The sequence below is a fragment of the Balaenoptera ricei genome, chromosome 2 (assembly GCF_028023285.1).
Source record: "Balaenoptera ricei isolate mBalRic1 chromosome 2, mBalRic1.hap2, whole genome shotgun sequence".
NCBI lineage: Eukaryota > Metazoa > Chordata > Mammalia > Artiodactyla > Balaenopteridae > Balaenoptera > Balaenoptera ricei.
The window spans coordinates 106,101,400-106,115,079 of record NC_082640.1 but is presented as its reverse complement, the minus strand read 5'-3'; the positions used below and the strand labels follow the sequence as shown (position 1 = coordinate 106,115,079).

The 13,680-nt window shown below is 39.5% G+C and overlaps 1 protein-coding gene across 2 annotated transcripts in view; it reads right to left on the bottom strand.

Moving 5' to 3' along the window:
- Positions 1-315: 315 nt before the first annotated feature.
- Positions 316-13,680, bottom strand: part of RASGRP1 (RAS guanyl releasing protein 1) — a 204,013-nt gene continuing 190,648 nt past the window's right edge. For both annotated transcript variants that reach the window (XM_059913669.1, XM_059913668.1), the window contains exons 12-17: positions 13,411-13,520; positions 12,517-12,661; positions 11,745-11,781; positions 10,924-11,076; positions 9,681-10,066; positions 316-2,888 (exon numbers count right to left, since the gene is read on the bottom strand). In XM_059913669.1, the coding sequence (XP_059769652.1) occupies positions 2,754-2,888; positions 9,681-10,066; positions 10,924-11,076; positions 11,745-11,781; positions 12,517-12,661; positions 13,411-13,520 (966 nt within the window). In that variant the 3' untranslated portion in view covers positions 316-2,753. The remainder of the gene's footprint in view (positions 2,889-9,680; positions 10,067-10,923; positions 11,077-11,744; positions 11,782-12,516; positions 12,662-13,410; positions 13,521-13,680) is intronic.

Genomic DNA, 13,680 nt, shown 5'->3' with positions numbered 1-13,680 from the left:
GATTTGTCTCCTTCAGTGTTAAGTATTTGTAGACTTAATATTTGGGGATCACTGTAATTCATTATGCAGTAAGATGGGAAAAGGTTGAATATTTCTGTATGTTACTACTTCATAGTAGTTATAGAAGGATTTAGAAAAATGTATACTGAATAATTAGTTGCTTTGCTTTTCCTTTCAGGAAGACTCAGTTTGGTTAACAGAAGTAGGGAGTGCTCTCAGCTGTCGATTATAGTAAAAGTTCAGGTGAGGCTTCTGTATGTTCAAGAACTAGAAGAAACACAGGACACCTATGCCGTAGGGATCCTAATGTCTTTTATCATACAAATATTACACAAAGAAAACTTATATTAGGTATCAAAAAACACCACCTTTACAATCTGTACATTTTGTTTTTTCCTTGCAGTTCTTTTACATTATACATCTTTAAACAGAAATTCACATTTGGCCAGTAAAACAGCAAATCAATTACCAAAGAAAATAAGAAGTGACATTGTTGTTAACAAGATTTGTCCTTGTTTCAGCAGATAAATATATGCCCAAACTTATTTCAAGTTGATACAAGACACACAAATTTGTATCCTAGGCTTGACAAACAAAAAATTTGTTCCATATTATTTCTGTAGATTCCACTAATCCCATGTAGTTCAGAGCAAATAATATTAATTTATACACTACTTATTTGGCCCTTGCTGGACTATAAAGACTTGTGGTGAAACTACTGCTTCCTATCCATTTCAGTGATAAATTCTGGAATGCTTGAGACTTTCTAGCCATGTTAATTTGGCTACTTAAGGAGACTGTGACCTTTTGAATTCCTCTAGATCACAAATTATTTACATAGAAACTAACCTGGGCTCTGTATTTTGGATCCTGGGTAAGAAGAATGAAAAAAATTTAATTGTGTTTCATAACTATGCTTAAAGAAATTGAATTGTACCATCTTTGGACAGAGGAAAAGAATAGGTGAAGAATATGAATTTTAAGGATGATTATAAACTCATGTTTGTTCCACATAAGGTAAGTAAGTAGCAAAGTACTTCTTATAGGATTATATACCAAGTGGTGGACCTAAGCAGCCCTGCCATGGGGATTTCTGAGTTTGGATTTAGAAAAAGGTAGATTTGTGTGTAAAGTGATTCTTTAAAACGCTAACTGAAAGCTAGTCACTAGCTTTTTCACTAAAGCTCAGTTCAGTACAAGGAGGTATGCAAATGGGAACTGGTCTTTCATCAAAGAAACTTCTTAAATGATCTGAATTCTCCAAGGAAGCTTATACTATATATATAATTTGTTTCTGGTTAAGACTTGGTGTTGTTGGCTTTAGGTTTGGAACTTTTGGTTGTTGAGATTATATGCTTGGCAGTTGGTCAACTTGTGTATGAATTTTAAGTCAGCTTGGTGTCAGGCTTTCCAAGCATGGAAGGTAAGTTATCCCCACCCAAAGAAAATGATCATATGAATTTTTTTTAGAGAAATAAAGAGTTTGACAAAGAAGTTTGTGAATAGTTGCCCAGATAATTAAATGAGCCCATTTATCATTAACCTTCATTAACAGAAGACTCACAGGACTCTTGTGATTTTGCCAAACAATACAATTTACATTCTGAGCAATTTGTCTTGTAACAAACTGAACTTTGTGAATTTGTGTACATGACCAAAAGTCGTTTAACTCACACATTTTACTAAGGAAGAAACAGAATTCCAAGCCACATGCATGTCTGATGTTGTATATACATAATATGTACATATATACATGCTATCAGCTATTATTGAAGCCTCTGATCCAATTAGCTTATTTCTAAATAGTATTAATAGTGAAGACAGTACAATCACAAATTCAGTTCAGAAACTTCAAGAAAAAAAAAATAGGATGGCATATGAGAGTTAAACATTTTTAAAAAGCCATAAATTCTTCATTCTATCCAGTGTAGATTATACGAGGGACAAACATGTTTGCGTTATGTTTGTTTTAGCTAATTAGCCAGCCATGTGTGAGGTGCTAATAGCCACATTTCCAGGTACTTAATTAGGCTACTTCTTTTATGACTCAGACTAAAACTATGAGTTGACCTGTAATTGGATGGTGTCATGTTGTTTAATAGCCCCTTCCTGCTCTCCCCAAATTTATGGCTACATCTCTAGAAGTTCTCTTCTAGGTAGATATCCTCATGTGTGTAAGAACGTAGTGAGGAAGAAGGGGAAAAGGCAAATTGATTAGATGTGAGGTAGTGAAGTGGGAACCGGATTTGTAAAGAATGCTGAAATATAGAGGAAGCGATTCTACTTTTGGAATGTGAGTATTTTTCCATTATAAGCAAGCTTTGGATGGAACAAAATAAATGCCTCAGGAAAAAACGGGAAGGAAACAAATTCATTTTCCAGGGATTTTAGTTCTAAGGAAGAAGCAGCTGGGCAGGCCGCATAGATTAGAAGAAGCTATCTTGTCAGAAAACTATAGTCATGTTTTTTATCATGCTTTGGATATTAGTCCCAGGGGAAAAAAAAAATTCTGGTATGAATGGCAAATATTTTGCATTCTTCAGCTTTCCTCCCTTTGATTCAACTGGCTGGAAGAGAAAACCATACCGTACAGTTGGAATCTTTCAAGTAACGAAAGAGTAACCAGCTTTCCTTCTTTAAAAGTACCCTTTTGAAAGCCAGTCAGTCTAAGGTTTCCCAGGTCTTCGTGTTAAGAGGGTTAGGAAATGAGATCTCTGATACACTCTGCAGTTTGTGCTGCTTGAGTTTCTGGGCTAAGAACAGTTGCCCTGCTCCACCTGTGCCAAGACATGATTGCTTCTTGCAAGCTGGAGGGTTTCTATCTTCTTCTGTGCATATTTCAGTTGGATCTTTAGAGCATTATTATCTGCTTTCAGGGTATTTATTTCCTTAAAAAAAAAAAAAAAGAGGTATGTTAATAAAGCAGCTATGAATGGCAAATCAGTTACAGTATTGGGAGTACTACACTTGATTGGCATCTATTCACCATGGCTGAGAATTAAAAAGTGTTTTCAAGGCACGTATTTTGCCCTGAATAAAAAATAACACATTAAAGATCAAATGAGCATGTGTAAACAACAATTAGTTTTGTTATATCAAAGATGTGAGTGGCTAGCAGGCAGAATAAACCATTCCTGGGCAATAGATGAATAATGAGAAAATCTTTGAATATTGTGTAGCAGACCTAAACTTGGCAGAAATAGTCTTGGTCAGGTCTGAGGTATGAAAGCAGTGACTTGGAATTCTCTAATATGTGATATTATAGTTCACATGAGATATTACATATATAATCATATTACATATTTTCTCCTCCAAATCATTGAAAACTAACAGACTTTTGAGAAAGATAAGAATTTTATCCCATCCCCCTAAACTGGGATTTATTTAATTTGCAGTGATTTAGTTATAGAGGCAGCTGTTGATTTCCAGTGTTGCAAATGGCAGAATTTCATTCTTTGTTTATGGCTGAGTAATATTCCATTGCATGTATGTATATGTGTATATATATACACATACATCTTTATCAATTCATCTGTTGATGGACACTTAAGTTGCTTCTGTATCTTGGCTATTGTAAATAATGGTAAGAACATTGGGGTGCGTGTATCTTTTTGAATTAGTGTTTTCATTTTCTTTGGATATATACCCAGGAGTGGAATTTTGCTGGATCATATAGTAGTTTTTTTCAGTCTTTTGAGAAATCTCCATAGTGTTTTCCATATTGGCTGCACCAATTTTCATTCCCCCCAGCAGTGCACGAGGGTTCCCTTTTCTGAACATCCTCATGAGCACTTGTTATCTTGTGTTCTTGATGATAGCCATCCTAACAGGTGTGAGATGATATCTCATTGTGGTTTTGAATTGCACTTCTCTGATGATTAGTGATGTGGAGCATCTTTTCATGTACCTGTCAGCCATTTGTATGTTTTCTTTGGGGAAAAAAGTCTATATAGTTCTTCTGTTTTGTAATCAGATTTTGTTGTTATTGAGTTGTATGAGTTCTTTACATATTTTAAAGAATTCCTTACCAGATATATCATTTGCAAATATCTTCCCCCATTCAGCTGATTGCCTTTTCATTTTATTGATGGTTTCCTTGCTGTGCAAAAGCTTTTTAGTTAATGTAGTCTCATTTGCTGATTTTTTGCTTTTGGTGTCATATCCAAAAATTCATTGCCAAAGACCAGTGACAAGGAGCTTCTTCCTTCGTTTTTTTCTAGGAGTTTCATAGTATCAGGTCTCAAACGTTTACCTCTTTGATCCATTTTGAGTGAATTTTTATCAGTGGTGTAAGATGGGGGTTGAATTTCATTGCTCTGCATGTGCTTATCCAGTTTTCCCAACACCATTTGTGAAGAGACTTTCCTTTCTGCTTGGGTGCTCTGGGCTCCCTTGTCGAATATATTAGTTGACTGTATATGCAGGGATTTAATTCTGGGCTCTTTTCTGTTCCACTGGTTTGTGTGTCTGTTTTTGTGCCAGTACCATACTGTTTTTATTACTGTAGCTTTGTAGTATAATTTGAAATTAAGTGTGGTACCTCCAGCTTTGTGCTCTTTCATCAGGATTACTTTGGTTATTCAGGATCTTTCGTGGTTCCATACAAATTTTAGGACTGTTTTCTTCTATGTCTGTAAAGAATTCCATTGGTATTTTGATGAGGATTGCATTGAATCTATAGATTGCTTTGGAGAGTATGGATATTTTAACAGTCTTTTTGAAAAAATTTATTTTATTGAAGTCTAGTTGATTTACAATGTTGTGTTAGTTTCTGCTGCACAGCAAAGTAATTCAGTTATACGCATATATATATTCTTTTTCATATTCTTTTCCATTATGGTTTATCACAGGATATTGAATATAGTTCTCTGTGCTGTACAGTAGGACCTTGTTTATCCATTCTGTATGTTAATAGTTTGCATCTGCTAATCCCAAATTCCCAGTCCACCCCTCCCCCACCCCCCTCAGCAACCACAAGTCTGTTCTCTGTGTCTGTATGTTTCTGTTTCATGGATAAGTTCATTTAGGTCATATTTTAGATTCCACATGTAAGTGATATCATATGGTATTTTTCTGACTGACTTCACTTAGTATGATAATCTCTAGGTCCATCCATGTTGCTGCAAGTGACATTATTTCATTCTTTTTTATGGCTGAGTAGTATTGCATTGTATATATACATATACCACTAAATCCATACCACATCTTTATCCGTTCGTCTATCGATGGGCACTTAGTTTGCTTCCATGTCTTGGCTGTTGTAAATAGTGCTGCTGTGAACAGCGGGGTTCATGTATCTTTCTGAATTATAGTTTTGTGCAGATATATGCCCAGGAATGGGATTGCTGGATCACATGGTAGTTCTACTTTTAGTTTTTTAAGGAACCTCCATACTGTTTTCCATAGTGGTTGCACCAATTTACATTCCCACCAACAGTGTAGGAGGGTTCCCTTTTCTCCACACCCTCTCCAGCGTTTATTATTTGTAGACTTTTTAATGATGGCCATTCTGACCAGTGTGACGTGGTACCTCATTGTAGTTCTGATTTTCATTTCTCTAATAATTAGTGATGATGAGCATCTTTTCATGAGCCTTTTGGCCATCTGTATGTCTTCTTTGGAAGGAAAGAATTCAGGTCTTCTGCCAGACATTTTAGCAATCTTAATTCTTCTGATCCATGAACACAGGATGTCTTCCCATTTGTGTCTTCGATTTCTTTCTGCAAAGTCTTGTAGTTTTCATTGTAGAAATCTTTCATTTCCTTGATTAAATTTATTCCTGTTGTTTCTGATGCTATTGTGAATGGGAAAGATTTCTTTCTTTTTCAGATGTTTCGTCTTTAGTGTATATAGAAATGCAACTGATTCTATAAGTTGACTTTGTATACTGCAGTTTAACAGAAAATGTTTATTAGTTTCAACAGTTTTTTTTTGCTTAATCTTTAGGTTTTTCTATATACAGACTCATCATCTGCAGACAGTGACAGTTTTGCTACTTCTTTCCTGATTGGGATGCTTTTTTACTTTCTTGTCTTGCCTAATTGCTCTAGCTGAGACTGTCAGTACTTGAATAAGTGGTGAGAGTGGGCATCCTCGTCTTGTTCTTGGTGGAAAAGCTTTGAAATTTTCTCCACTGAGTATAATGTTAGCTGTGGGTTTGTCATATATGGCCCTTATTATGTTGAGGTATATTCCTTTTATCCAGTCTGAGCAGGGTTTTTATCATGAAAGGATGTTGTATTTTGTCAGATGTTTTTCTGCATCTGTTGAGATGACCACATGATTTTTATCTTTCATTTTACTAATGTGATGATTACATTTATTGATTTGCCTATGTTGAACTGTCTTTGCATCCTAGGGATAAACCCCACTTTTCATAGTGTATAAAAATCTTTTGATGTGTTCTTGAGTTCAGTCTGCTAATATTTTGTTGAGAATTTTTGCATGTATAGTCATCAGTGAAACTGGTCTGTAGTTTGGTTTTCTTATAGTTTCCTTATCTGGCTTCGGTATCAGGGTGAAACTGCCCTTGCAGAATGAGTTTGCAAATATTTCCTCTATTTTTTGGAAGGTTTTAAGAAGGACTGGTGTTAATTCTTTGAGTATTGGGTAGAATTTGCCAGTGAAGCTGTCTGATCCTGGGGTTTTCTGTGTTGGGAGGATTTTGATTACTGATTCAATGTCTCTGTTATTGGTCTGTTCAGATTTTCTGTTTTTTCTTGATTCAGTCTTATTTGGTTGTGTATTTCTGTAAATTTATTCATTTCTTCTAGGTTATCTAGTTTGTTGGCATATAATTATTCATAATAGTCTCTTATGGTCCTATGTATTTGTGTAGTAACAGTTGTAATGTCTCCTTTTGTCATTTTAATTTTACATATTTGAGCCTTCTCCCTCCCTCCCTTTCTTTCTCTCCCTCTCTCTCTGGCTGTGTCAGGTCTTAGTTGCAACACGCGGGATCTTCGTTGCGGCATGTGGGACCTTTCATTGCAGCGCATGGGCTCCAGAGCACGTGGGCTTAGTTGCCCTGCGGCATGTGGGAATCTTAGTTCCCCGACCAGGGATTGAACCTGCGTCCCCTGCATTGGAAGGCAGATTCTTTACCACTGGACCACCAGGGAAGTCCCTCTTTTTTCTTAGTGTGAAGAAAGGTTTGTCCATTTTGTTTATCTTTTGTCAGTGTACATGAAGCTTTGGTTTACTGTGGTGCAACTGGCCGTTTTAAGGGCAGTTACTGTTAAATGATTATTCACAATCGATTGTGTTGATCCTTTCTATTTTTTTTTTCTGGTCTCTATTTTATTTATTTCCAGTCTGATCTTTTTCCTCCTGATAGCAGCAAGTTGACGTGGGGCAGGCTCACCAACTCCCTTGGCTTCACAGCCCTCTCTGAGGTCCTATGAAGCTATTCTCTTCTCTGAAGCACAGGTGGGTAGAAATCTACTGGGTGGTCTGGTGTAAGGTGTAGAGTCACTTTTGTTTGTTTATGAATGACCAGTTTAGCTGTAAAGGGGAGAGATAAAAAGGAGCAACACATGCCACCATGATGCTGATGTTGCTGGTCTTCAAGACTTTGCATCTCGTGTTTTTACCTTACTTATACCATACTGATTACCCCCCAAAATATGGGGGGGTAATTTGGGATACATGAGTTGTTTCTCAACATAAATTACCTAGATAGCTGTCTATTATTAGCTACTGTGTAATATTAAGTATTTGCTATGTGCCAGGTACTGCGTTACATGATTAATAGAGGTGGATATAGTATCAGAGTGGGGATTTGAACCTCAGAGGCTTTGCATTTTCTTTTGTCCTGTGCTGGTTTAGAGGTATACACATACTTAAAATAATGTATAATATTTATTATAATATGAATATTACATATTATTTTAAATACTCTAAAACATGCATAGTGAATTCTGGTCCTTAGGTCCCAATGACAAGGATAAAAGTAAAGAGGGTTTACCAGCTCTGGTATTACTGGGTAGGAATGAATACTGGACCTAACTAACTCACTCACCTGAAATCTTTCTACCACCCACTTCTTGCAGCAAGAAGTCATTGTTGCCAACAACTACATTGCTCCTTTTACATGGCATGTAAAATGTCAGGATCTGAAACAAGCTGTAGAGTGCATGGACTGTATTTTACAGAGGCCCAAACAGGTCACAGAGTTTAACAGCAGGAGTAAGAAAGATCTGGGACTAGAAGCACAGATCTTTGTCCCCAAGACTGAAGTTCTTTCTACTCTATCAAGTTCACTTTTCAAGGTTTCTTTCTTTCATTGTTCTTGAAAGTTGATTGTGGCTGCTTCTACCCCTAGAGGGCTTTGTGTCACCCGCATCAGAAGATGTTCTGATTGATTCTTAAAGCATGTCTTAAAATATTCTGAATGAGTGAGTACTTTTCATCCAGAAAATCTGTTCTTTTCTCAAGTGTTCCTCCTAATATTATGTTTTTGTTCTAGGCACCAAACCAAGAGCTTCACATACATTATCTAACTTGTTTCTTCAATTCAATTCCTGGGGGCCTGACAGGGAAGGTGCAACACTGAGGACCAGGCAGGGAATCCTGAGAACCTCTTGGGCAGTTTTACTATGTAGTGTGTAGAATTATGTAAGGAATTCTAGCCAGTTAGATGTTGGTTTTGTGTTTGTACTGATTGATAGGCCTCCAAAAACACATTGCCAGCCTTGATGTTTTGGGGAAAAAAGGCAGACAGGCCTTACCCTATCTTTGGTAAGAAACTACTGTCCCATGACAAGAGGTCTGTCTAAACCAGCTCTCATTCTGAGCTTTGTACTCTAAACAAACAAACAAGTAATTAGTGATGACCCTATGGAATTGAGTATTTGGACAACTGCCTGTTGTCCCCAGTTGTCCTAGCTCCTACTTTCTTTTCTCTTTTTTTAACCTTATTATCCCCCTTCTTATCAAACCTTGGCATCATATTCTTCTTTTCTTGGTAAACCTTATTTTGTCTTTTCTAATACCTCCATTAGATAACTTATAATTAGGACATTGTGAGCCTAACAGAAAAAAAGCAACTCTGCTACCACAACTGTTACCATTTACATTATATTGCTATAGATTATAATCAGTGGTGCATTTTCCAACTACTGTTGATGATTTAGCTGTGTGTGTGTATGTAAATCAGCACATCCCCTCATGTTTTAGAGAAGAGTTCCCTCATTCTGTATTAAGAAGGAGGCTTTTTCTGCAGTGAGCTAAATACTCTCTTCCTTTTTTTGATAGCACAGTGATCACCTCCCTTCTTTTAGGAAGATGTCCAGGCAACCATGAAGGTCCCCAAAGACCTCTAGGGAGGGAGGATTTAGGCAGCTTGCGTTTAAGTCTAGAAAAAGGGTGTGGTGTCACCACAGTAAAGCTGATCAATAGAAACTGGTTTTTCTCAAGGAGCCTACTGTGAACAGAGCTTTGGGCCCTGGTACCAACACTTTGAGATTGTACCTTTATGGCAATAGGAGCCCTGTCTATCCTGTCCTAGTTATGTAATGTGAACCAGGGCCCCCACTGGTTTGAGACAAAGCACAATCTTTTTTTTTCCCCCCTTTATTGTTCTAATAATCATCAACCTGGTCTGAATCTTCAGTTTACATGTTCTTCCCTGGTTTAGCCCCACTTTTCTCAGAGTCTGAAAAAAAGGAAAAAGAAGGTACCTGTTCCAGCTCTTGGTAGGTTGGGAGTCTGAGGTGACGGAGCTCCTCCTTTGATTTTATGAGGGATTCTTTATTCTCCCACTTGACGAAAGCCTGCTTTCTGACCAAGACTGGGCTGGGGCATGGAGATGTAGTGCTGGGAAGTACATACAGAGTATCCTGGGCTGTCTTCCTTGGGGAAGATAGCACAAAGTGACTGGAAGGGCCCTCACTGCGAAGCCAAGACAGTGCTTCGGTCTGGGTGGCCTTGTGGGCAACAGTCCTCTTCAGCCGAACAGAAATCTTCTGTGAGGACACTCCCATGAGCATGATGGTCCGATCCTTACTCTCCTCATTGTGTTCCACAGCCTCCCCATTAGGGAATGTGAAATGTCCTTCCTCTGGTGCTGGAGGAAGGTACGTGACATGTTAGTACTTTGGCTCAGAAAAGCAGAGACTCAATATTGACACATTGGTTTCAAATGAGACTCTTCTTATTGTTACAGGAGTTCCATAGGCCCAAAGTGGACTCATTTTCAAGCAGGCAGTTTAGGGGGTAAGGGGGCTGAAATCCAGGGGCCTTGCTGGCTGAGCTATGGCCACTGGTGTCAGGCTGCATCCACCCTGAGGAAAGGCCATCCTTAAAGGCTCCTTTTCTGTTGCTTTTTTCTATTTGCTTGCTTTCTTTTGCTCCCCAAAAGGTAGCGTGCCTAAGATTCCGTCCCAAGCTTTCTGTATGTCTAGGGTTTATATTTACCATTTAATAGATAAAGTAGTCGGTTTTTTCATGACAAGCAGACCTTGCCAAATAGCACTTCTACAGCAATTTTCATTTGTTGCCCATGATACACCTATGTTTAACCTACCTATTAGTGTACTTCCTGGCAGTTCTAGGAAAGCCTCAGAAGTCCTCCTCTTGTCACTATTGGGCAAAGCTCTGGGGACTGGGGAGAGAGGGTCTGGAGAAGAGAAACCTCTAGGTGCAGCCCCTTTCCAGGCTTCACTCTGAGGCCGCAGACCTTCATGCTGCTCTCTGCCACTTCTCTCCCAAGAAAGTCTGCATTGTGTGTGACAGAATTGTGGTGCCCACAGGTGAAATGGAACTCTTAAAATGCAGGGTGCAAAATATACAGGCATATCTTCCACAAGCATATTTGTGGTGGTTTTTATTACAAGTAGGAAGGATAAAGGTAATCTTTCCTCCCTGAAAACTGTATTCGTCCACCTTCACTTTCCAATATGAACATTCCCAGTGCCTGCTTACCATGGAGCAGATCTTTGGCTCCCAACAAGCAAAGGCTGGACGCTGGCCCCACAGAGGTGCTGTTCTCTGTGGGAGCTGTTGAGTTCTTGGCTCGCTTCTTGCACTCGAACACAACCAGGTCTTTGCATTGTTTGTGGCAGTTCATCCCGCAGTCTGTGGACAAGACACCCTGATCAGGAAGTCTTTCACTTTCTCCTCCAGGGTCTCAAAACCACATGCATGCAGTGCCCTCGTCACACATGCCTGTCCTGTCTTCTGGAGCTAGGACACTTCACACTTCCGTTGAACTTAGCATTCTTCTCACTGGGTCAACCCTGGCTCTCACAACCTTGTCACAGCCCTTATGAGTCTGGGAATCAGAAGTGACATCCTGCTCTCCTAGACAGAACGGGTGTTTTTCTTGGTCATCCTGCACATACTGCCTACTCTAAGGAGCCCCTCTGGAGGCTCCCAGCTGTTAGGTCTTATTCTTTCTTCCTTGCAGTAAAAGAAGGTCTTTTCTCTTTTACTTCTGAACTTTTCTAGTCATAAGGAAGGACAATTATCCTGAGATATCCACTGATAAAAGGAAAGCTGACAAGGGCCTTTGGTAATCACTTATCTTTTGTTTCCGAAGTGATTCTGTGCCTGTCTTTGGGGACCCATGACCATATGAGAGCATAATCTGCCAATCATCCCTATTTCCAGGGCAAACAAGATGAGGTTGTGAGGTGTGCTGAGAAGCTGTGGACTGAATCGACAACTACTATGGGTAGAACATGCTTTACAGGAAAGCCTCTCAGACCAGGGAAGACAACACACTGGACAAAGCTGGGCCTTACCTTTACACCGATACCCTTGTTTGATCACTCCCCAGAGCTGTGAGACAAAGAAGAGAGTTAGAATGCACCACAGGTCCTTCATCTACTGGGTAGGAGGCTAGACACTGACATCCATTCTTTATTTTCCCTCATTCTACTACCTCAAGTGGGAAGGAAACCTCATTTATCTCTCATGTGTCTTAATCCCTCCTGGCCTTAAACTGAAAACAGGAAAAGTTTGTGCTGATCAGAGGTAAATGGTCTCAAGAAGCTTACTACAGTGGATCTATGACCCAGGCCTGAAGTGGATGAATTACAGGACAAATAGGCTTCTTGAGACTCCAAACTAAAGAGCAAGTATACAGAATCCTGGGGTCAGGGACTGAGTTTAGGAGGAAACTGTTGGTCGGGGTGGGACAGAGGAGGGGCAGAGCCCAAGTGACTTCTTAAAAGGCAGTTCCTTTTGAAGGGGTGAGGATGTCTCATATTTCTCTTTTCTAACATCTGAAACAGCATATGGATATAATACTTTAAAAGTATATCCCAAATTCAACATTTCCTCACCATTTATCCCAGGCCCTTCTACCAGAGGAGAAAATAAATCAGGAGGAAACGGGAAAAGATGAGTGCAAGTAAAACCCATGCCTTTGAGGACGAGGTTATTGTAGGTGTTTGCTTAGGCTCTAGGCAGGAAGAGTTGATAGGTGCACGAGGTCTGTACCTGGCTTAATCACTTAACCTGTCTCATACCCCTCCCCACGTTCAACCCGGAAGCACTCTGAGAACAACTCACAAATCCAGCACAGTTGTCACAGAAAGTGGGCTTCAGGTAGGTTGTCTCTTGGAAGCTGTGAGGAAAGCCCAGGCCCAGCTTGGAGTAGATGGAGCTGGCCCTCATGAAGTAGGCAGTGATCTCTTCTCTGCTGATGAGGCCTTCCCTGCCCACAAATGAGCAACAAGGATGTGAGCGGGGCTGGGTAGCAAGGCTGCGCTGCTTCTAGCCTTAGAAACTCACTTTCTTTGTATCCTTGAGGGGTTAGTACAGTATGTATTACCTGACAGTTACTTCCGTGAGCCCTCCTTTTAATAAGGATGCCTGGGTAGCATGTGTAAGGAGGTGAGATGGCATTACTCATTTCCAGAGTCACTCTTTGGCTAAACCAGGTTTTCCTAACTAACTTAACCACTATCCACAAGACTTGAAAAGGAAGTGATGGAAATGTGGGTATAGGGAAATATCTTATGCTGAGGTTTCTGACTTCAGGCAGCACCTACTATATAACTGGAACCCACCAACCAAACATTTGGTTTCACACAGAGAACCAACTTCTTGAGAAAAGTAAATATGCAAAATATTAGTAAATATTAGTTGTTCCTCCTAATCTGTAAGGACAAAGCAAGAAGGAAGACTAAACTTTTTCTTACTTACAGTTGACTATTCCTAAACTGGCAGAATTATGGAGTCTTCAACTCTGAGGCATTTAAAACATGTATTTTTCATGGTCTGTTGTGGTCCAAACTGAAGCCGGAGAGGCATTTGCTTGATAATGGCTCTCTTAGCACCGAAATTCATTAAGTGACCACATCAGCAACACATCTGAGTTTACAAATTCTTCTAGTGACACACCCATAAAGCATTCTTAACCAACAGGTTCATAGCCACATATTCCCACACACAAACCCTCACCTGTCTTTGTCCATCACACAGAAGGAAAATGGAAAACTCGCAGCAATCTTTTCAAATTCTTCCTGGGAAATGTATCCATCCTGGTCATGATCATAGTTCTTGAAGACAGACTATGAAAAAGGAGTTTCTTTGGTGATTACCAAAGAGAAACCAATCATAGTCAAATGACACAGGGGCCAGAACACCTCAGTCTGAGTGAGAGGAACAAGGAAACCTGCTCCTTAAGCTGCTGCCAAGATTCAGTGGGTCACATCCCAGGTCTCTGCAGGT